General features: G+C 42.7%; 2 protein-coding genes across 4 annotated transcripts; both read left to right on the top strand.

The window, feature by feature from the left end:
* The first annotated feature begins 12809 nt into the window (after positions 1–12809).
* Positions 12810–14566, top strand: LOC120023936 (vascular endothelial growth factor A-like). The gene is made up of 6 exons (XM_038968039.1): positions 12810–12872; positions 13420–13453; positions 13560–13780; positions 13952–14031; positions 14301–14327; positions 14497–14566. Exons 1-6 carry the CDS (start codon positions 12810–12812, stop codon positions 14564–14566), a joined length of 495 nt encoding a protein of 164 aa, XP_038823967.1.
* A 2377-nt stretch (positions 14567–16943) lies between these two features.
* Positions 16944–19805, top strand: cipcb (CLOCK-interacting pacemaker b). Of its 3 annotated transcripts, none has more exons than XM_038968818.1 (4): positions 16944–17228; positions 17665–17853; positions 18046–18212; positions 18583–19805. In XM_038968818.1, the coding sequence occupies exons 2-4, from the start codon at positions 17742–17744 to the stop codon at positions 19516–19518; spliced, it is 1215 nt and encodes a 404-aa protein (XP_038824746.1). In that variant the 5' UTR covers positions 16944–17228; positions 17665–17741; the 3' UTR covers positions 19519–19805. The 3 variants fall into 3 exon arrangements, with proteins under 3 accessions (XP_038824746.1, XP_038824744.1, XP_038824745.1); XM_038968816.1 differs by having other exon boundaries at positions 16944–17252; XM_038968817.1 differs by having other exon boundaries at positions 16944–17265.
* The last annotated feature ends 3117 nt before the right edge of the window (positions 19806–22922 follow it).

The raw sequence follows: 22922 nt of genomic DNA, 5'->3' as shown, positions 1-22922 counted from the left end.
AGAGCCTTCGAGTGATGTTTCACACTGATATTCCCACAGCTTGCCTCACTGTTAAAACGCATACTGGAGAACATGAATAATATTCGGTCTTTAAGGATGTGAGGAGACAGCAGTCGGGTATTGTTTGAAGCTAGATTAGGGGTATTTCCTAGCCTCTTCCAAAGTAACGAACACCAGGCCAAAGTAATCATCATGAAGTGCCGGGTACTGCTAATACTGTGTGACAGTAGTGAGTCTGGCAAGCAAACACCAAGTGGCTTTGACTCTTTTTCTGTCAAAGACTGACAGATAAACATTTTAAGGTCTTCATCGTTTCGGGTTGATTTGTTGCACTGTAAAACTATGGGCCCATAATGCACCAAGTCACTGACACCATTGTGCGGGTGTCTATTCATTATTTCATTAGTTTCTTTTTTTAACCTAGCACCTGCAAGTCATTGGATGTGCTTACACTACGTTTGAAACATGAATGATCTATTTCTGGCATGAAAAAAGGACAGCACCGTCATCGCGTATGATTGTGTGCAATACATGCAATGTGACTGTTTTTGATTCAAGGTTCTCTATCCTCCTGCATTCATATCAGCTTACACAGACACACACACACACTCCCGAGTTCCACAATGACGTGCAATCATATTGCTGAGATCCCTTTGGCGTCCATGTGCCTGTGTTTGACTGTATCATTAAATCAACCCTGAATGTACCTATCTGATCAGGTTTGGTCATTCTAGTTCATTATAGATCCCATATGGGCATTGGGATCCATATACTGTCTGGGGAAAATTAACTCTAACACTAAAATGTCCAGGTTTTGGGTACAACATTTATTGCCCACAAGGAGGCGCCATAGTGAAACCAAAGTGTGTGTGTCTGAGGTTGTGGTTGTTTGCCCTCAGACGTCACGTAAATCATAAACTGTTTAGGTGGTTGCTACTGTGTGTCTGAACTAATGTGGCGTCATTACCCAAAAGATTGGCAAAGACTCTGAGGAATTCTGCTGCACCTCAGACTCCGAGACCAATCACCAGTTTGACTTCATCTCTACCGATATACACACATGCACATGCACACACCAATAGTGCATGCACACACACACACACACACACACACACACACAAAACATGTCTCTCTCTTTCATCAGCCCCGGAGCTATCTCTGTGGGGGTCTCCCCTGTGGCCCTACAGGACCACCTATACTGTATGTTAGTGACAGTGAACCCAACAGGACTTCCCTGACCCAGACCCCTCAAGGGTCACACTCCTGTTCTCCTGAGATTCCGCTCCATGTTAGGAGAAATCTGACTAAGCACTTCTTAGCAAACTCTATTCTCAAGTTCAAGTTCAAGTTTGTTTATTCGTCATATACACATGATATACACTGAGTATACCAAACATTAGGAACACCTTCCTAATAGTGATGTCCTTTGGGTGGTGGACCATTCTTGATACACACAGGAAACGGTTGAGCTTGAAAACCCCAGCAGCGTTGCAGTTCTTGACACAAACCTGGGAGCCTGGCACCTACCCCCATACCCCGTTCAGAGGTACTTAAATATTTTGTCTTGCCCGTTCACCCTCTAAATATGTCCCAGGAAAAAGATTGTGCACAATTCCTCGGCACATATCCGTCTTAATTTGTTGAGTGCCTTCCTACTCCCTCTCCCTCTCTCTCTGTAATGTCTCTGTCCACATCTGGGTATGAGGAGATGGGTATCCCAAGGAGACACTCATATAGAACAGTCCCACCTAGGGTTGCAGCAAAACTTTCCCAAAATTCCCTGCTTTTCCAGAAATCCTGGTTCCGGGTTTCCTGCTTATTCCCTCCTGATTCCAGGCATCCTCCAACTGGGCTTTCGGGAAAACCAGGGAGTTTATTGAAAGTTCCCAGAATTTTGCAACGCTTGTCCCACCTGCTGTTGCTCTATCCTGGGAAAACTCCACCAAGCCTGGTCTCCATTTCCCGGTTTCCCTCCTCTGAGACTGGGGAATCACAAGTCACTGAGGCTGGGCTGGGAGTGGGACTTGGGCGTCAACTCAGTTCCCAGGGACAGAAAGTCACAGCTGTTAACTTTGACCCCGCTATAGGGCCCTCCCCGAGTAAAAAGCTGACCGACTGACTGCTATGCTGTTCTTTTCGTTCATATTGTGGATTTCTCCCAATTCAATGAATTATAGGCCTGTGGTGAAAGAGTCAAACCATTGTATACAGTATACATCACTCAGAAGGATAACAGTGTCTACCACTCTTGTATACACACCAAACACCCCAGAGTGTGTGATAAGTGAGATGTGTAAGACGGAGGGCATCATCTATCCTGGTTATCTCTCCTCATTCAAAACAAAACGACCTATTTAGCTGGTTGTCTATCACTCTGGTTTTAACAACAGAAATGTATGATGATTCCACAGGTCCACTACCAGTAACTGCCCACTGGGCAAAAACCGGTTGAATCAATGTTGTTTCCACATCATTTCAACCAAAAATGTCAATGTGAATCAATGTGGAAAACTAATCAACGTAAGGGAATTTCTTCTTTTTTTCACCCAACTTTTAACCAAATTCCAATGTGATGGTGAATTTGTTTGTTGATTTCACATTGACCTCACATTAGTCGACAACTCAACCAAATGTAAGTAAAAAATAGACGTTGAACTGACGTCGGTGCCCAGTAGGCATATTCATCATCATCAGGTGTGAGAGTTGTTCTTTGAACTAATAACAGAGCTGTACCGTTATCATGGATGGAGATACAAGGTCATCTTTCCCTCTAGGTGTGAGTAGCATGGCCTATGAGTTGCACATGCACAGTGAATTGTGTATGTACACTGGCCCCTCAGAGTGTGGTCCCTGTCGGGTCTTACCCCAGACATGATGAGGTTATCATGGCACCACTCCAAATATGAGCAGAATGTCTGAAAGGGATCCTCCTCCTTCATTCCTGCAGTCGTGTAAACGCACCATCTCCATCACACGTCTAGACAGATAAGGTGTGTTTGTGTCTACTGGCAGAGGAGGGTTCTAATCTACTCACCCTTAGCCACTGTAAAGACTCGCCGCTGCGATGGGTCAGAAGCACCAACTCACTCTAACTCACTCTAACTTGGGTGGTAAAAATGAGCTCTGAGAATACTGCATAGATTGGAAGTCGATGACGTGCTTTCCTTCCTTATGAAGTGTTTTGAGCACTTGAAAAAGCAAAATATCTGGTTCATTATCCTAATTCATTCATTATCTTGGAAAATAAATGGATGATGAGAATTTGTAGAGGCTGAAGGTAAACAATCAAGACTTCAGTGCGAGGGAGGACTGGCATGTTGTCATATCTCTCCTGCACATGTCTCAATAATTAACTATCATGTTCATTCCTTCATCAAAAATCACTAAGTATCATACCCTATCACTTATAATTACACATCTGCTGTATTAATTCATCATCACGCAAAGGGATTCAGAGATAATGAGTAATTTCCAAGAGTGTGCAAAGCTGTCATCAAGGCAAAGGGTGGATTTTTTGAAGAATCTCAAATATAAAATACATTTTGATTTGTTTAACACTTTTTTGGTTACTACATGATTCCATATGTGTCATTTCATCGTTTTCGTGTCTTCACTATTATTCTACAATGTAGAAAAACGTTTTTTTTAATATAAAATAAAAACCTGTAATGAGTATGTGTTCAAACTTTTGACTGGTACTGTAAGTGGGGAGAAAGTGTTCGTGTGAGAGAGAGAGAGAGAGAGAGAGAGAAGGGAGGCGGAGGAGGTGGGTCTGGGGCAAGACATAACATTATGGGACACTGGAAAGCTTTGATAAGCACTTTAGTGAAAGTAACCTAATTGAATTTCACTAATCACCTTTAGATTAGGCTATATCCAAGCGCTGCAATATAGTATTTTACAAAAAGTCAGTCCTACTCTGACTGCTCTTCACGGGCAGCGATAGTCATCCAAGGGTCCCTCACTCTGTAATCGCGTCATTTCTACAGTGGTCGATAATACGCGCATCTCTTTACCTTGACTCAGGACTGTCAATGCCGACAGCCACTCAGATTCAGTGAAATTATTTTGTAAAAATTTGACTGCAAAAAATGAACACTTTTTCCTTCAAGATGCACAATCTCGTCGGCGTCTCGCAGATTTTGGCAACTCTTATGTTCCACTTGGCACCTACTCAGGTAAAGTAGTATGACTGTTTTATAGCCTGTCACTATCAAGGACAACAACGAACATGTGTTGTGTAAATGGTTAATACAGTTTGTCATGTTGTGATGATATCATTCGGCTTTAGTTCTTGATAAACAATGGTTCAGCCTCCTTGAAAACCCCTGTACTCAGAAACAAATAATGATAGGCTATACATCTTCCTATTAGTTTTAATATAGCAAGTAACACTTTATTAATTTTGTACTTTATTGTATGCTATGTTCCAAACTGGACTCTCTGTAAAAGGTGAGTTCGTAACTGCTTCACATGTCTGTATCTCCAATTTCTTCTCTGGCCCCAAAATGTGACTCCCATTACGACTTCACGTGAAAAAGTAATGAGTCACATTTAGAGCTATTTTTTTCTCATACTGTATCTCACTTTTTGTCATCACGCCTCACTTTTACAGTGAGTTCAACATTAGGGAGATCGTAAAATATAGTTAATCCTCTCCTAGCGTATATTGACCTCCTAATACTGAAGTGGCATCAAGATAAATAATGGATAACGATCAGGGTATTACAGTAGTTAGCCTACAAACGCATTAGCAACACATTCAACAGACACTGAGTGGCGACCACCTGTATTGGGCTGTTGAGGTTTTCTGGGAAATGTAGTTTAAAGTTTATACCGACGTAATAGTTTATACAGGGATGCTTTGTGCTGTTTATCGCGACAGCGTGTTGCTAATTACTCATGCGAGCAGATATTTACAGCAGCAGAAGTCACAGAAACAGATATCCATCTGCAGCTGCTGGCTAGACCACCTGGTACGGAGCAGATATGTCACAAGAAGATGGATGATATTTACATTTCTAAACGCTACAGTCTGAAAGTGAGAACAGCTGGGAACGTACACACATATTTGGTGCAATATCTTTGTGGCACCAAACGTATGGGCAGCGCGCACCAAATAATGCAGTAATGATGAGTTAATGTTGCAGCTGGGAATGTAAGACCGAATGAGTGTGTTGGGGATCGATAGTGAAAGCAAATCATGATTTTGTCGGGTGGAGGGAGCTGGGATCAGAGGAGAGATAGAGACCCGTCGATCACACGGTGTTATATGAGGACGTCCTAAATAAGAGGGTAAAGATGTATAAAATGTGTTCTTTATTACATGTAAAGTATAAGTCTCATACACAATGAAAGCACTGTGGTGTTGCAGGCAGGGAGAGGTGGAGGGACATGGGTTGGTTCTTAGGGACGTAACGGTAATAGTCTCATTACGCAGGTGCTTCCTTTTCCTGTAGCAACGCCTGACCCGTATTGAGACTTGGGATGTATCTCAACAATCAAAAGTGGCATCCTCTCCCCTTCTCCTTGTGGAACAGCAGGACTGGTGATACTGTCAGCTGACCAGTGTTTTCAGATCAGTACAGATAAATGAGAGGAGATGTGGAACCCACATTAATGCGATGCACTCGGCAGGGTGTGCAGTGTCATTGTCACACTACTGCTCAAGCGAGGAACTGTACCACTGTAGCCCCCATGTATGTGAAGTGTACTATGTTCCAAAATAGAGGAGGGTTGTCAAACTTTTAGTTTTTGTTTGGGGAGGGTTGTGTGTTTTTTTTATTGGGCACGGGAGGGTTGTGCGTTTTTCCCCTGGTTTATATTCTCTCTTTTGCAGGTTTTACTCTATAATTTCTTCCATCCTAGCCTAATTTCCTCATCTGCTTACATGCACCTCCCCTATATCATGGTGTTTTGGTACTTACCTTATGCACAACTCTTTCCCGCCTCGAACTTTTACTATACCACATGTCAATATAGTCTACCAGTCGAACTGTTTATCATGGCCTCTATCCACCATTCATAGTGACAATAGTGGTAGGTGGAGGCCAGGTGCATCATTGCGCATGAAAGAACAGTGAAGACTTGAGACACGCAGCTCAAAAAGGTACCCCATTGATATTGCTTAGGGACAAGACAATTATCCTAGCAGCCTACAACCCCACAATGCAATGAATCATTGCATTATTGTTTTCAAGAGAGTACAAAATTCTACTCTTGGCTGCAGTGAAAATTTCATTTGAAAAAAAGCGCAATAGCCCTGTGATTTGAATGTTTCATACCATTTGGATCAGTGGGTGGGTCTACTCTCAACAGTTTATACGATCTAGAAAGGCACAATAGCTGGCCAGCCTGGCTGTATTTTTTAAACTTCTGATACTGAGATACGCTGTCTGTTGCAGGTCATCATTCTCCCAAGTCGTCCAATAATAACGTGGCGACATATGCTTCTGACAGGGCCAGTTATTCAGGAAAGCTTAAAGCGCCCTCTGCCTCCTCTCCAACCCGAGCAGCTATACCTCAAGCACCTGGAACCTAACGCTTCATTATAGCCTAACTATTTATCATTTCACTTTTTAAACACGACCAGTCACAATGTTTTAATCTGTTTAGGCTACATCAAATGTATCCTGTAGACATGCGCACATTCATCCAAAACATCATTCCAGCATCCTCAAAATGGCTTGACATCCAGTTTTAATGCGAGTAAAGTCGTACCATATAAAATAATCATGACAGCTGTAATGGAAACAGGAAGTTTCGTCACAATTATATGAATGCAAACAGATCATTTGATCGCTAGACATGGCGGGATCTTTTTGCGTCGATAAAAGCTATTATGCGAGAAATGGCGGTGGAGAACGCCTTTATGCGAACAAATCGATATCACAACCATCATATTGAATTATGACTTGGAGTCACGCGTGACGACATGTTGAGTGTTCCTCCCACTTTGGAAACCATGCATTTTATTATGCTACAGATTAAGTAAATTATGATGAACTTCACAGGGTAGTGAAAGTGCACGGTGATGAACTTGATGCTCCTTTCAATAAATATCGAGGGTCTTATTCTGGTGACATGATGATCAATGCTTGGATGCTATTTGACAAATACAAATAATATCACACCTTTGTCCATAATAATCTCATCATGTAGTAAACTAAACCTGCACTGTATCTGCAAGCTGTTGGCTAGAGCACACGTGCCAATACCAGAGTGGGCACATTTGCTATACCTATGCAACATTTTTAGTGACAAAACCATCAGTAGGCCTTGAGTTGAAAATTAGATGGAAACACATTTAACTTTTTTTTTGGTGCATGGAAATTTAACCTTAAAATATATATTTTTGTACACTATGTATTTACGCACAGACTTTTATCCGCAACAAGTCAATTTGATGGAAACACAACTCTGATGGGAAAATGTGCATAATGTTTTTATGCAGATTTTAGAATATTTGCATGAAAATCTGTCGCCAATTGGATGGAAACCTAGCTATAGACACCCTAAAGCAGGGGTGTCAAACCTATTTTTCCTGTGGGTCACATATGGTCGCGGTCCTGAGGGCTGCACTGAAAATTAGTTATATTTCCTTGCAGTAAAAATGTGCAAAAAATTGTTGTCTATCCAGTGTTTTTTCCATTTTAGATTCTCCCTGACTGTCTAGTGATTATTAGCAAGCTGGACTGTCAAGAATATAAGTCCATTATCATTTCTACACCGTTTCGATTTGCTTTTAGTAGTTTTAAAGTATATTGAGTTCACCCCCCCCCCCCCCCCCCCCCATTTTTTTGTTTTGTTTCAATTTTATTTTATTTTATAGCCTATTTAAACAAAATACTCAAACCACCCACCGGCTGGATTAGACCCCCCCACGTGCCGTATGTTTGACACCCATGCTCTAAAGAGTCTGGCAAGTGCACTAGTCCAGTGTCACTTTGATTATGCCTGCACATCATTGTTCACCAGCAGAACCAAACATCTAAAGAATAAGCTACAGACCAGCCAAAACAAGCTTGTAAGAATTGTAATACTCATCTGAATGTCGAGCATTTTTTGTCTGTGTCTCTGTAATGTGTCTGTATCTACGTAATGTGTCTGTATCTCTGTAATGTGTCTGTATCTACGTAATGTGTCTGTATCTCTGTGAAGTGTCTGTATCTACATAATGTGTCTGTATCTCTGTAATGTGTCTGTATCTCTGTAATGTGTCTGTGTCTCTGTAATGTGTCTGTGTCTCTGTAAAGTGTCTGTGTCTCTGTAAAGTGTCTGTGTCTCTGTAATGTGTCTGTATCTCTGTAATGTGTCTGTATCTCTGTAATGTGTCTGTGTCTCTGTAATGTGTCTGTATCTACGTAATGTGTCTGTATCTACGTAATGTGTCTGTATCTCTGTAATGTGTCTGTGTCTCTGTAATGTGTCTGTATCTACGTAATGTGTCTGTATCTCTGTAATGTGTCTGTGTCTCTGTAATGTGTCTGTGTCTCTGTAATGTGTCTGTATCTCTGTAATGTGTCTGTATCTACGTAATGTGTCTGTATCTCTGTAATGTGTCTGTATCTACATAATGTGTCTGTATCTCTGTAATGTGTCTGTATCTACGTAATGTGTCTGTATCTCTGTAATGTGTCTGTATCTACATAATGTGTCTGTATCTGCGTAATGTGTCTGTATCTCTGTAATGTGTCTGTATCTCTGTAATGTGTCAGTATGTACATAATGTGTCTGTGTCTCTGTAATGTGTCTGTATCTACGTAATGTGTCTGTATCTCTGTAATGTGTCTGTATCTACATAATGTGTCTGTATCTGCGTAATGTGTCTGTATCTCTGTAATGTGTCTGTATCTCTGTAATGTGTCAGTATGTACATAATGTGTCTGTGTCTCTGTAATGTGTCTGTATCTACGTAATGTGTCTGTATCTCTGTAATGTGTCTGTATCTACATAATGTGTCTGTGTCTCTGTAATGTGTCTGTATCTACGTAATTGTATATGTATTTATGTAAAAAATAGGGACACCAATGGAAATAAGTCTCTGACCTTATTGACCAATCTTGATGATTTTCCTAAATCGTTGTACTGTGAACAAAAATATAAATGAATCAATCAATCAAATTTACATCAGCTGATGTCACAAAGTGCTGTACAGAAACCCAGCCTAAAACCCCAAACAGCAAGCAATGCAGGTGTATAAGCACGGTGGCTAGGAAAAACTCCCTAGAAAGGCCAGAAACTAGGAAGAAACCTAGAGAGGACCAGGCTATGAGGGGTGGCCAATCCTCTTCTGGCTGTGCCAGGTGGAGATTATAACAGAACATGGCCAAAATGTTCAAATGTTCATAGATGACCAGCAGGGTCAAATAATAATAATCACAGTGGTTGTCGAGGGTGCAACAGGTCAGCACCTCAGGAGTAAATGTCATAGCCGATCATTCAGAGTATCTCTACCGCTCCTGCTGTCTCTAGAGTTGAAAACAGCAGGTCTGGGACAGGTAGCACGTCCGGTGAACAGGTCAGGTTTCCATAACCGCAGGCAGAACAGTTGAAACTGGAGCAGCAGCATGGCCAGGTGGATTGGGGACAGCAAGGAGTCATCAGGCCAGGCAGTCCTGAGGCATGGTCCTAGGGCTCAGGTCCTCCGAGAGAGAGAGAAAGAAAGAAAGAAAGAAAGAAAGAAAGAAAGAAAGAAAGAAAGAGAGAATTAGAGAGAGCATACTTAAATTCACACAGGGCACCGGATAAGACAGGAGAAATACTCCAGATATAACAGACTGACCCTAGCCCCCCGACACATAAACTACTGCAGCATAAATACCGAAGGCTGAGACAGGAGGTGTCGGGAGACACTGGTAAGGCAACATGCAACAATTTCAAAGATTTTACAGTTCATAGAACGAAATCAGTCAATTGAAATAAATGAATTAGTCCCTAATCTATGGATTTCACATGGCATGGGCGCAGCCATGGGTGGACAAAAGCCCACTCATTTGGGAGCCAGGTCCACCCACTGGTGGGCCAGGCCCAGCCAATCAGAATGAGTTTTTCCCCCACAAAAGGGATTTATTACAGACAGAAATACTCCTCAGCATCCCCCCTCCACAGACGATCCTACAGGTGAAGAAGCCGGATGTGGAGGTCCTGGGCTGGCGTGGTTACACGTACTCTGTGGTTGTGCAGCCGGTTGGATGTACTGACAAATTCTATAAAAACCTTGTTGGAGGCGGCTTATGGTAGAGAAATGAACATTAAATTATCTGGAAACAGCTCTGTTGGAAATTCCTGCAGTCAGCATGCCAATTGCACACTCTCTCAAAACTTGAGACATCTGTCGCATTATGTTGTGTGACAAAACTGCACATTTTAGAGTATCCTTTTACTGTCCCCAGCATAAGGTGCACCTGTCTAAGGATCATGCTGTTTAATTAGCTTCTTGATGTGCCACCCCTTTCAGGTGGATGGATTATCTTGGCAAAGGAAAAATGCTCACTAACAGGGATGTAAACACATTTGTGCAAAACATTTGAGAGAAATAATATTTTTGTGCGTATGGAACATTTCTGGGATCTTTTATTTCAGCTCTTGAAAAATGGGACCAACACTTTACATGTTGCATTTATATTTTTGTTCTGTATATGTATGACACATAAAATCAATAAATAAATCAATCCAAACTGTGCAGCAGCCATTTGATGAATGGGAAGAGACATCTGTTACTAAACCATGTAGGGAGGGATGTATTTTCTGTTTGTCGAGGTTGACATAGTCTATTTATTGTGGTGTTGAAAACGCAAAACATGATATTGAAGAGCCCAAAGTTAGTATGCTCTGTTTATTGGTTGTGTGGTGCAATGGCACAGAAACCATTTGGTGGAAAATGTGTAGCATATATTTTTTATAATTGTAAATATGGCATCGAAATGTTGAAAATCTGATTTCCCCCTAACTAATCATTGTCTTCATCCGGCTCTGATCGTATTGTCACGAAACAGGCAGGGAGAGTGAGCTCGTCAAACCCTTAAACTTCTGGCCCGTAGCCCTACGTGGCATCGACTGTGTGTAACAGTATAACTTTAAACCGTCCCCTCGCCCCGACACGGGCGCGAACCAGGGACCTTCTGCACACATCAACAACAGTCACCCACGAAGCGTCGTTACCCATCGCTCCACAAAAGCCACGGCCCTTGCAGAGCAAGGGGCAACACTACTTCTAGGTTTCAGAGCAAGTGACGTAACTGATTGAAATGCTAGTAGCGCGTACCCGCTAACTAGCTAGCCATTTCACATCCGTTACACTCACCCCCCTTTCAACCTCCTCCTTTTCCGCAGCAACCAGTGATCCAGGTCAACAGCATCAATGTATTAGTATAACTTTAAACCGTCCCCTCGCCCCGACCCGGGCGCGAACCAGGGACCTTCTGCACACATCAACAACGGTCGCCCACGAAGCATCGTTACCCATCGCGCCACAAAGGCCGCGGCTCTTGCATAGCAAGGGGCAACACTACTTCTAGGTTTCAGAGCAAGTGACGTAACTGATTGAAACGCTAGTAGCGCGTACCCGCTAACTGGCTAGCCATTTCACATCCGTTACATGTGCCACAAAAGCATGCGGAAGTGGCAAAGTCGAAATCCACGTTTATAAACACAGGGTCACTACAGTTATGGTTATTTGCGGTCGTAAAAATTATTTTGAGTTCATTCTAGGGTGCGCAATTTATTTTGAATTTAGATTTGAATGGAGAAAGCTGAGAGCAGTGCTCCCTTTCTGTCACGCTTAGCGACCGTTCTCTCTGCATGGTGTTTTGGGAAACGCATGTTACATCACTCGTAAACCGGGCCCGGGACTTTCCACTCTTCTACCTAAATCACTACAAAACCTGACCACCGCCTCCGTCTCACTTCAGGGGGTTGTGTGTGATAAAATAACCAGCTGAAACCTGTAGAGAGAAAATAACTCTTAGTGTCAACAGGATACATGTAATGGAGGCCAGTTAAAAAGGAGCTAATGGTGAGATTTATTAGAGCCATTGAAACCAGCCCAGATGGGACCACTGGATCCAGAGATACAAACTGACATTTATAAAATACAACTTATGAGAGAGGGCGAGAGAGAGAGAGAGATGAGAAAAGAGAGAGAGAGAGAGAAAGGACAGGAAGAAATCGAGTGAGGAGGAGAGAGAGGGAAAGAGAGACCCCGTGAGGTCAAGGGTGGCTAGCAGAATACTGTGAGAACTCTAAAACTGTGTCTCTCCCATTGTCTCTGTGAGCTGCCTGTTCACTGTCTGGGCTTGTATTTGTGTTTGTTTGTGTTCATAGTTCCTGACCGGAGACATGTCTCTCACTGTGTCCAAACAAAGACTTACAGTAGAGACTTCCTGGGATGCCTTTTTGTACTTGTGCGTTAGTGGCCAGTGGGAAGAGACTAACGGTCATGTATCGTTGCCTATGGTTGGTTACGCGGCGTCACTATGGCGACAGAGATGGATGGCTGCAGTTTTGCCACATCACTGCTTCTTGTTGCTGCTGAGTGACAACACTCAGGTTTTCAGCAGCACTGTAACACCGAGGAAAATATGTCTCCTTATAGACAGACGTTCTCGTTGCATGGCCTAAGGTTTGTTGAAACCATGGCTTCCTTCCATCAACCCGGCTGACGCAAGCAACGTGAGCTTGTGTCAGCAAGACTATCCTTTCCATGGCTTCAAGTTCACAAAACAGCTTGATTATTAACATCATGTAACAGTTTACTAAAACAACAGGGGGTATCATTCTACATTTGGAACTTTGGGCTTATCCAAACCATGGCTTCACCGGAACTGTCAACTCTCATTGGAACTCAAAAAGCCCCAGAGTGGGTGGAATCAGTACGTGAAAACAAGGAGAGAAAATCTTTGGTCCTGAGGAAAAAGATCTCTCTCTCTCTCTCTCTCTCTCTCTCTCTCTCTCTCTCTCTCTCTCTCTCTCTCTCTCTCTCTCTCTCTCTCTCTCTCTCTCTCTCTCTCTCTCTCTCTCTCTCTCTCTCTTTCTCTCTCTCTTTCTTTCTCTCTCTCTCTCTCTCTCTATTACTGGAGATGATCCTGCTATCCTACATTATCCCACTGCACTGCTTTAGTCTGGATATAAGTCTATGGTCTGGACTCTGGGGCCCTGTAATATTATTATTTCTGCCTTGGTTGAGCTGAAAATAGGCTATAACAGAACTCTTGCTTGCTCACAGCTGTAGCATTTTCTTTCTACCACAAGAGTACGCTGCCCAATAAATATGTTCAGAGTCGACGTTTCTGTGACTGACTGAGTGGGCGTCAACTGTCACTATGTATTGGCTATGTTGTTCACAGTGATGTCTACCTGTGGTCATTTCCTTCTATCTGAAATATAACATAACATTTTTTCGCCTTCTTTTTATTCCAGACTTCTCACTCCCCAGTGGAACCACACTCTAGAGGTAAGTGCCTCTTTTGTTCCTTAAATTAAGTAACTGTCTTATTAATATTTCTTAGAGATAGTGAATACATTGGTCAGCTGTCAATCAACCTGGGTCTGAGTGATAGTTCATTGGTCAACTCTTGTTGCAGTGATGCTGTTCCGGGAGGTCTTGGAGCGGAGTTTGTGTCGTTCGATGGAGCGATTGGTGGAGGTGGAGCAGGAGTACCCTGGAGGGGTGGAATATATTTTTAGCCCTGCCTGCGTGCCCCTGTGGCGATGCGCTGGTTGCTGTGGAGACGAGAACCTGGAGTGTCACCCCATCCTCACACGTAACGTCACCATGCAGGTGGGGGTCACTTTGTGTCAGGAGGCCACATATTGCCTTGGGCTACCCTCTTCCAACCTTAAAGAGATATATGTTCCGGTAAAACACCCAATGCCTGTCCACATCTTTGAGCGCATGGACACCTCAATGCATGTGTTTGTGTTTTCCTCTGTGTGTTTGTATGTGTGTCAGTTGATGAGGATAACTCCGACTGAGAGGACAGGGCAGTACGTGGAGCTGACGTTTGTGGAGCATCAGACCTGTGAGTGCAGGTAATAAAGCCTAATATCATCTGACATGTAATGCTATCTAAGTAATTCAAAATAGCTCTTTCACCCAGGCACATTCTCTTAAAAACGGAGTTGTATTCACTGGGAACGAAACGGAAGCAATCAGGACAAAATGGGAAGGGACTACCCTGACCGTATTGAATAAGAAATGCTTGTTTTCATATGCCGTTGCCAAATGTTTTGCTATGGTGCGCACTAATGAATATGAATGACCTTGATGAGACTCATAACACCGGTCCTCTTGTTTTTAGACACAGGAAGATGCATTTGAATGAGAGGTGAGTAAGTTAATGATTACTTCTATGGTTACAGATCTGATATTGGGTAGCACTTTATTTTACAGAACAGTAATAGTGAAATGGTAATCACATAGTAACTACCTAAGAATGACGTGTTTGTTTCTGTAGATTTGTTAACTCAAGCCCCACTGCTTTCCCTCCTTTTCAGCAGTCCCAGAGTCAGGATCCATCCCAGGAGGAGGAAGCACAGGAAAAGATCCAAAGACTGTGGCAAGTAAGTGGCACTAGACTGCCCTCAGCTGGTGATGGGAAGTCTTACACACACACAGAGATACACACCAGAGAGAGAGGAGAGAGAGAGAAACTTAATTGCCTACGCACAATACTGATACTCACGCCGCGGTGGTGGGTTCGAGGGTGGGAGCTGAACTACGCAGCGACCCAGACCTCCCACTGTCGAAGACAACACACACTCCCATTCATATATTTTTTTTTTTTTTGTTGTTGTAATGTACGTAATCTGTAATGTACGTCTTGTATTGTAAATGTTTGGTATGCTTTGGCCATACATACTGCCTGAATATCATGCCAATAAAGCAACCTTGAATTGAGAGAGTGAGACAGAGAAAGAGAGAAGAAAGAGAGAGAGAGAAAGAGAAGAGGAATAGAGAAGTGCTTTTAACAGTGTGAGCATAGCATCAGATGATGGAGCATTTACTCTGCCTGTTTCTTTGCAGGTGTCAGAACCCACACAGCTAGTTGGATACTTGGGTCCCCGTCCTTCCAGTCCGCTGTCCAATCACCACTCAGCTGTGGAATGAAGACAGCATAGGGGGAAACCAGACACCTACTCGTTTACCCCCCAGATACAAAAATTCCTCAACTCATTGTCCATGATAATACACTAACCCCAAACTGCAATTTATACCAGAGTAATATCAACTTTAGTTTTCTGATACTGGATACCCAATATCAGCCTTGAGAATACTTTTACACTTTTACATGGATGATATTCTACTGTAATAGCAGATACAGTAGCTCCACCTCTTGGACATAGAGGAGATGGACAGAGGGACGGCAGGGCAGGAGATAAGCAATTGCCAAGGGACAAGGGATTAAGCCGCACCTTGCAGGCAGTGTTCTTGAAAAGCAGTAGGCCAATAAATGGATTTAGCTTCAATCTGGTATGGAACAACAACGAAGAAGGCTAAAACAGATGCAGAATGGGTGTGGACTGAATTAGGGAGAGAACGGACACCTTCACAGTATACCTCTCCCTATGATGATCATATTACAGTACAGAATGTTCTGAACTGAAGAGTGCATGATCAAAGGGAGGGATGGACATACTGTAGGTTATATCGAGACCTATAATGTTTATATCTCTAACTTTCATCAGACAGAGAAGAATAACAAATCCATATGGATTCCACTGTATTATATATGAAAATGAAATATATTCAAATGTAAATAAGTTTATAGCGATCACTGTATCAGGAATGGCATCTGGGAATTACATTTTGAGTTGTTTGTGTTAGAATTACATCTTTGTCTTGGGAATGTGCTGTGTTCATTTACTGAGTGTCATGATGTGTCTGACTGACTCTCTTGGAAAGGAGTAAATATAAGATTTTCCTCAGGTGGGTTGTTTCGATTGTGTGTGTGTGTGTGTCCTGATGCCCTCCCCTTGAAAACTAGTATGTCATGTAACAGCACACTATGGTCTCACATCACGGATTCCCCATACAGGCGAAATGCCAGGTTTCCACTCGTTACCACAAACACAAAGTCAAAATTAGTTATATCGTGAAAATTCATGAAAACAAAAATATGCTTTTTGGTCAGGGTTAGTCATAAGGTTAGGGTTAGACATAAGGTTAGCAGTGCGGTTAGGTTTATGGTTACATTTCTAACAAATTGTAGAAATGGGCGGGGTTTGGGCCTTTGTAGTTGTGGTAACTAGTGACGGCCGAAATGCCTGTACTGTGCTACCTAAGATGTTTATAACTAAACCAAGATAGATAACAGCCTGTCGTTTCCAACGGGAACAAATTAGTCATAGTGGGCAGAACAAGCAAGGATGTGGGCAGAGCCAAGCACGAGCTAGCGAGATCATATTGGCTTGTTCTAGAATATATCTGCATATTTCCGTTAGGGAACGCCTCCTTTGTAAATTCTCCTTTGCACTCCTTTTAAACAACGCAATTTGTATAAACGTTGTTGTTTTTTTAAACAAAGAGTAAAGTCTCCTAAACTTAGTCCACTCTGTTCATAACAGATTTTTGTTTTGGAAACAGAAAACTGTATTGGGATCAAATGTTTCATCGATAAGAACATTTGCAGAAGGTCGGCCAAAATCCATCTCGTTCCATCTTCTCCCACTGCCAGCCAGAGGGCTTCCTCTCACTACCGTATTTGGAAAGGCCAAGCGGAGGCTTCACATTTATACATCCGGTGAAATATATGTGTCATTGTTCTATCTGTGGTACAACTCCCATAGTTCACTGTTGAACACAATGTCGTTAGATGGCATACGGGTGAAATATAGTAGTGGGTGGGCTAGACAGCACAAAAAACGCTTAGAACACGACGATACGCCCACATACTTCCAAATATGGATAGGTGAGGTACAAAGACTCTAGACTAGAATATGGTGTCTCATCCGGTTTCTCACTGCCGGGAGAACATTGTTGATCATTCGGAACGTTAGCTACTCACTCACTCACTCCCTGTGGTGTTGCTGCACCGTCTCGATCAAGAAAATCGCATCGCATCGGATTCTCCTGGAATTCCTCGCTGCATGTGCGCTAGCTGGCAGGAGTGTACCAGAAGTCTAGTCCCGTGTACATGTGTACTTTACCTTGCCGACTAACGTTACACACTCACACCAGACCGACAGACAGACTGTGGCGGAGACTGCGAGCGGACGACAGACCCCAAGTTAGGGTTGGGCAAGGACACGAAGTTGGCAACATTTGTATTGTTTCAATCATGTCTATGCATTGTTCTGTATTGTAATCGTTGCTAGCTAATACGTCCAAAGGAAAGATGTAACTAGATACCTTGCATTCAGACATGCTAACGTAGTTGGTATAGCTAGCTAGTGGTCTGTAACAATCAAGTAGCCAACGTTAGTTAGCTAACTTCAAAAGCCAGAAATTGGAGTAGCTAGCAGTTATGCTAAAAGTGCAGCTAGCTACTGAACTATAATCCTAGCAGGAGGGACACAAAAACGGCTAGATTCTAACAGAATAGAAAGAGTATTGCACCCCTAGAACAGTATTGCACCCCTATAACACGGAAGGAGTTGCAATAGATATGTAGTAACTAACCATATAATAATGCAGATTTTTTTTTTGGGGGGGGTGCATCCCAGGTTTCCTATCCATTCTACACTGATGTGGGTGTATTAGTCTGAGTGACTGACAAGACCATTGAAAAGAAACAGACAAGATGAGTAGTACCAAGAAGAAAGCAGAAGGGCAATCTAGGACCATGGGCAAACTACGAACCATGAAGTCAGGAAGCTCCAGAACAGACTCGGAGAGAGACTCTGGCTTCTCAGGTTAGTCCCTCACCGAGTCCCTTCGTTCTGATGTCTTTACTACCATCTTCATCATTTAGCTTCGAAAGGTGATTTCTACTATACTTCCCTTTGTTGATTCCCAACTGTCTTCCCCCATCATATCATTGAAGTTGACTCTATTTTTCTGGTCCCGAAAACACTGAATCGCTCTTCTCCTCCTTCCCTCCACAGATGCCAGCACCATAGACCTGACAGATTCTGAGGACTCATCTCGCGCTGTGTCCAAGAGAGAGGCTCAGCGCCCTGCATCGGGGTCTCATCCCTCACAGCTAGCTGTGGTGGGGGGGTCCTACTCCAACATGTCCCCCATGATCATGAAAAATGTCCTCCTAAAACAGGTATGTTAGAAATGTCCCTCTAAACCATCAGTGAAGTTGTAGCTGTTCATGATTTCTTGGAGTGTCTGATTTGATTTGTATTACTTTGATGGTTCATAAAAAATAAAAAATCATTTCCAGGATGTAAGAATATTCTGTCGTTTCATTTTCCACCTTCTTTTATCCTAGTCATGGATTATTAATCTGTGTATTGGGACTGATTTCTATGTAGCCTTCTATAATACTTAAAGTATTATCCATGGGCTAGTCTGTATTGTGATTGACTGTGTCCTCTGTCTTGAGCCTTGTGATACTCTCTTATACTATTGTTCATGAACTAATCTTTCTGTTTTGTGTCTGTGTCGCTCTCTCTCTCTCTCGCTCTCTCCAGCCCGGGAACAACCCTCCCTCTCAGAAGCCATGGGGGTTCAGCCCAGCTGTGGAGATGGTCCAGCAGCCTCAGGTGGTCTTCGTCCAGCCCGTTGTCTCCCCTGTGGTCTCCCACTGCACCACATCCAACCCTAAGGAGGCCTCCTCCAAACGCCGGCGCCCCAAGAAGTATCTTCCCATCCTCAGGTCCTACCCGAAGATCGCCCCTCACCCTAGAGACAGTTCAAGTTCCTCCGGGAGAGAAAGCTCTTGTTATTTCCCCTCTTCTTCCCCCTCGGCCTCCAGCCACCGGGAACACCATCACAACCACAGAAACAAACATCAGAGGCACCAGTCTAGTAGTTTTAGCTGTGGTTCTTCTGGTTCCAGCACCCCCAGTCTCCCTCCTCCCTCTAGCGCCCTGTCCCCTTCTCCCCAGCATAGGCTCACCCCCTCCCTCACAGACTCCAGTGCTTGCAGCAGCCCTGCAAGATCCTCTCTCGCCGTCAGTAGATCAGAGTTCTCCCCAGCCCCATCCCCTGCCTTAACCGTAACCCCTTCAGACACCCTCACCTCTGAGGTCCCTGAGAAAACCAACACCCTCTCCCTCCCACAACCCACCGTCGCCACAACCAACGACAACAGCTGCTACGATGACGGCAACCACGACGACAATGGCGATGACCATAACATAAAGCGCAAGCGTTTCTGCAACACGTACAACATCCTGTCCAAGTCTGGCCTGCTGGAGATCACCCTGAGTACCAAGGACCTGATTCGTCAGAACCGCAGGACCCAGGTAGACCTGGACCGGCTCAAGGAGCACACCAACCTCTTCCTGCAGGCCCTGCAGACCGGAGATACCAGCATCTGGAGCAAGCTGCAGACCAGCCTCCAGGAAGAGCAGGAAGAGAAAGGCAGTGGGCAGCAGAGCAGCTTAAAGGCAGATACAGATTAGATTTGAGTAAAAGCAGGGTTTCATCTGTTAGACTGGGCAGAGACTGAGTTGAGGTGGGGGAGGCTGAGGCAGCTAGACTGGCAGTAATATGCCCATAATGATCACACAGACATATACTCTGACCTACATAGTAGCAGTAGTCTCTACTAGCAGTATATATATATATATCTCTATATCTATATACTATACTATAGCCTGCCTGCCTTACCCCAGGCCAGGTTGGATGGGAGGCTTCTGTACAATATGAAATCGCTCTATTCCCCATAAACTGCACTACTGTGACTCTAGTGCACTACTTTGATTCTCCTGAAAGTCTACACACCCCTTGCACAGTCTTCACATTTTGCTGCCTTAAAATCAAATCAATTTTCTTTCCCTACCGATCTACTCCACATTTTCATATTGAAAGGAAATGTGTAGAACATTTTCCAAATGAGTAAGAAATACAAAAACAAAGGTGTCTTGATTGCGTATGTCTTCACACCCCAGAGTTAATACTTGGTGGAAGCACCTTTGGCAGCCATTACAGCTGTGAATAATTTTGAATAAGTTTCCTCCAACTTTGTACAACTCTTAGGGCAATGTATATCCATTGTTTTTGTCAAAATACTCTACATTTGATTGGGAGTCATTGATGGATACCAATATTCAAAGCTTTGTCTCTGGTTTTCAAGCTAATTTAAATCAGGAAAGAGACTGGACCAATGAGGAACATTCAACACCTCTTGGAAAGCCATTCTGGGGGGCAGTGCTAGCTGTGCAACTAGAGATTCTGGGTTCGAGTCCAGGCTCTGTCGCAGCCGGCCGCGACCGAGAGACCCATGGGGCGGCGCACAATTGGCCCAGCATCGTCCGGGTTAGGGGACGGTTTGGCTGGTAAGGGTATCCTTGTCCGATGGGGCACTAGCGACGCCGGGTGCAGTGCATGCTGACACGGTAGCCAGGTGTATGGGGTTTCCTCCGACACATTGGTGTGGCTGGCTTCCAGGTTACGTGGGCATTGTGTCAAGAAGCAGTGCGGTTTGGTTGGGTTGTGTTTCAGAGGACGCACGGCTCTCAACCTTCGCCTCTCCCGACTCCGTACGGTTGTTGCAGCGATGAGACAAGACTGTAACTACCAATTGAATACCACGAAATTGGGGAGAAAAAGAGATTAAAATTAAGAAAAAGAAAAAAAAGAAAACCATTCTGGTGTTTCTTCGACATTAACTTTTGTTTTATTGTCCTGCGGAAAAAATAAAACTTCCAAGCGTAGGTTATCAGAAAACTGCGGCGGGTTTCCCTCTAACTTTTTACCTGAGCTTTGCTCCTTTAATATTTATTTTGATCCTGACAAACTCCCTAGTCCCTGTCGGTGACAAGCATACCCATAACATGATGCTGTCAAAAAGTTTATTTATATATTTATTTGCTGTGTTGTCTTGCAGTATTGTTCAACGTCCTTGTTGCAAACAGAATGGATGATTTGAAGTGGATTTTTAACACAGGCTTCCTTCTTTTCAATTTGTCATACAGGCCAATAATGTGGAGTGACTGCAAATGTTGTTGATTTGTATTTTCAAGTATTGTGGTGGCAGCATCATGTTATGAGTGTGCTTGTCATGCTGGGTATCTCTGAGATAAGCCATAGGGGGCTGTTTTACTGAAAATGTAAGTGTCCACCAACTGACACTTTAACCAGTTGTAGTTATGACATGAAATGGGGCATGCTGAGTAAAATAGGCCTATTTTGAGGAAAGCGTGCGTGGTATGGTTAGTGAGAGTGCTAGAATGGGTACCTGGACTGAACCCAACAAACAAACAATTCAAATGTATGGTCTAAATTTAAAATGAAGATCTTTATTGATATGTTTTACAATAGCCAGTAGGTTTCCACTGTAAAATGTCTAAGAAGAATGGAAAGCAGGCAACACAGAATACTTTATTCCTTTGTGAATTCATGGACTTCTGGACAAGGAAAGACAGTGATTTACCTAAAGACTCCTTCAGGACTCCAGTGAGGATTCTGTTCATCAAAGCATTTTTTTAAACAACAAAGACTGATGTAAGAAAATGTTCAAGGCCTTCTCAAAAAGCTGAACTTTATTTAAAACCTTGTATTGTATTTGCATGGGAAGTTACTCCCAAGTAAGACTAAGTTGGCACAATTTATCATGAGGTTTAAGTTATTTTTAAACCTGCGATTGTGTTTTTGTAATAGGCCAAGCATCATATCTTCCTGTCCTATGTTACTTTCATGGCCTTATTTAGACAATTGATTATGTGGTGTTCAATTACTTTATTTTTTCAAATAAGGAGTTCTCCATAAGAAGACAGACTGTCAGGGGTACAGTAGCCCTTCGTGACATATCTTGTTATTTAGTCCTGCAAAGCATTGGAGTGCCTCAAAGTTGTTACAAATGCAAAGAAGGTGATATAATTTGTGCTTTACAGCCTAAAATGCAAATAACAGTAGATGTTATCTTCAGTGTAAGTAGTAATAGGCCTCAGGGAAGCCATTTTAAAACTTGAGCTTCCTGAATTTCTCATCTATAAGAACTGCATAACACCTGTATGTGCTTGTTACCACAGTTCAAATAGGTAAAAACTGTAAAAGTTTGTCTTTATATTTAAATGTTGGCAGCTGTTTTTCTATCATTGTTATCCTGCCTCCTCATCGCAAGGACATGAATGAAATGTAATTATATTTATATTATAAGCTCAATGTTTCAATAGCACAGCAGTAGTAGCTTGTGATTGATAACAAAATTAGAAAATAATGCTTAACAGATTCTGCACCAATGTTTTATATTACTATTCTTTATTTAAATGATAAACTTTGTAAAAGCTGCAGAAAAATACATTGATCATGATGTTGACTTCCTAAAACACTTTTTTTTTTTGCAGCTATGCAAATCACGATCCTTTTAATTGAATGACGGTTAGTAAAATGCAGTATCTGTGTTTGTGTTGCTCAAGTGAACCTTTTTTTGTTCATTTTCTAGAAGATACATTGCTTGCTCAATAAATGTTATTTCCAAGAACACGGTCTCTGGCTGTGGTGATGAAGCACGATAATAAGTCAATATAATTGAGAAGAGAAGATGGATGAGATCACACACGGCAGGATGACTGACAATAGTGAAGGTGAACAGGTGGTCACAGGTCAGGTGACTGAAAGGTATGGAGGAGACTGAGGCAGGAATTCCTTTAGCCACAAAGTAGTATGTTTGACTGGGTAGTTTGTCTGTGCTGTATAACAAAGGAAACAGAGTAACATGTGTCCAATCAAATTCATAATCACAAAAGTCAAATAATAACAATCATTCTCATTAACATTATTAGGTAATTCAGCAATTCAGATCAATAGGAATCATGATCGAGCCATTTAGGATCATAACCATTTAATTATAATCATGAGAATG

The sequence above is a fragment of the Salvelinus namaycush genome, chromosome 29 (genome assembly GCF_016432855.1).
Source record: "Salvelinus namaycush isolate Seneca chromosome 29, SaNama_1.0, whole genome shotgun sequence".
Classification (NCBI taxonomy): Eukaryota; Metazoa; Chordata; class Actinopteri; order Salmoniformes; family Salmonidae; genus Salvelinus; species Salvelinus namaycush.
The sequence above is the reverse complement of the archived record's forward strand: the minus strand, read 5'-3'. Positions and strand labels throughout refer to the sequence as shown.

Coding starts and splice junctions, on each gene's coding strand:
- LOC120023936 (XM_038968039.1), top strand. CDS start 12,810: ATGGCTTCACCGGAACTGTCAACTCTCATTGGAACTCAAAAAGCCCCA. Junction 13,454..13,559: donor AGTGGAACCACACTCTAGAG/GTAAGTGCCTCT, acceptor TCTGAGTGATAG/TTCATTGGTCAACTCTTGTT. Junction 14,328..14,496: donor AAGATGCATTTGAATGAGAG/GTGAGTAAGTTA, acceptor CCTCCTTTTCAG/CAGTCCCAGAGTCAGGATCC.
- cipcb (XM_038968818.1), top strand. CDS start 17,742: ATGAGTAGTACCAAGAAGAAAGCAGAAGGGCAATCTAGGACCATGGGC. Junction 17,854..18,045: donor GAGAGACTCTGGCTTCTCAG/GTTAGTCCCTCA, acceptor TTCCCTCCACAG/ATGCCAGCACCATAGACCTG. Junction 18,213..18,582: donor AAAATGTCCTCCTAAAACAG/GTATGTTAGAAA, acceptor CGCTCTCTCCAG/CCCGGGAACAACCCTCCCTC.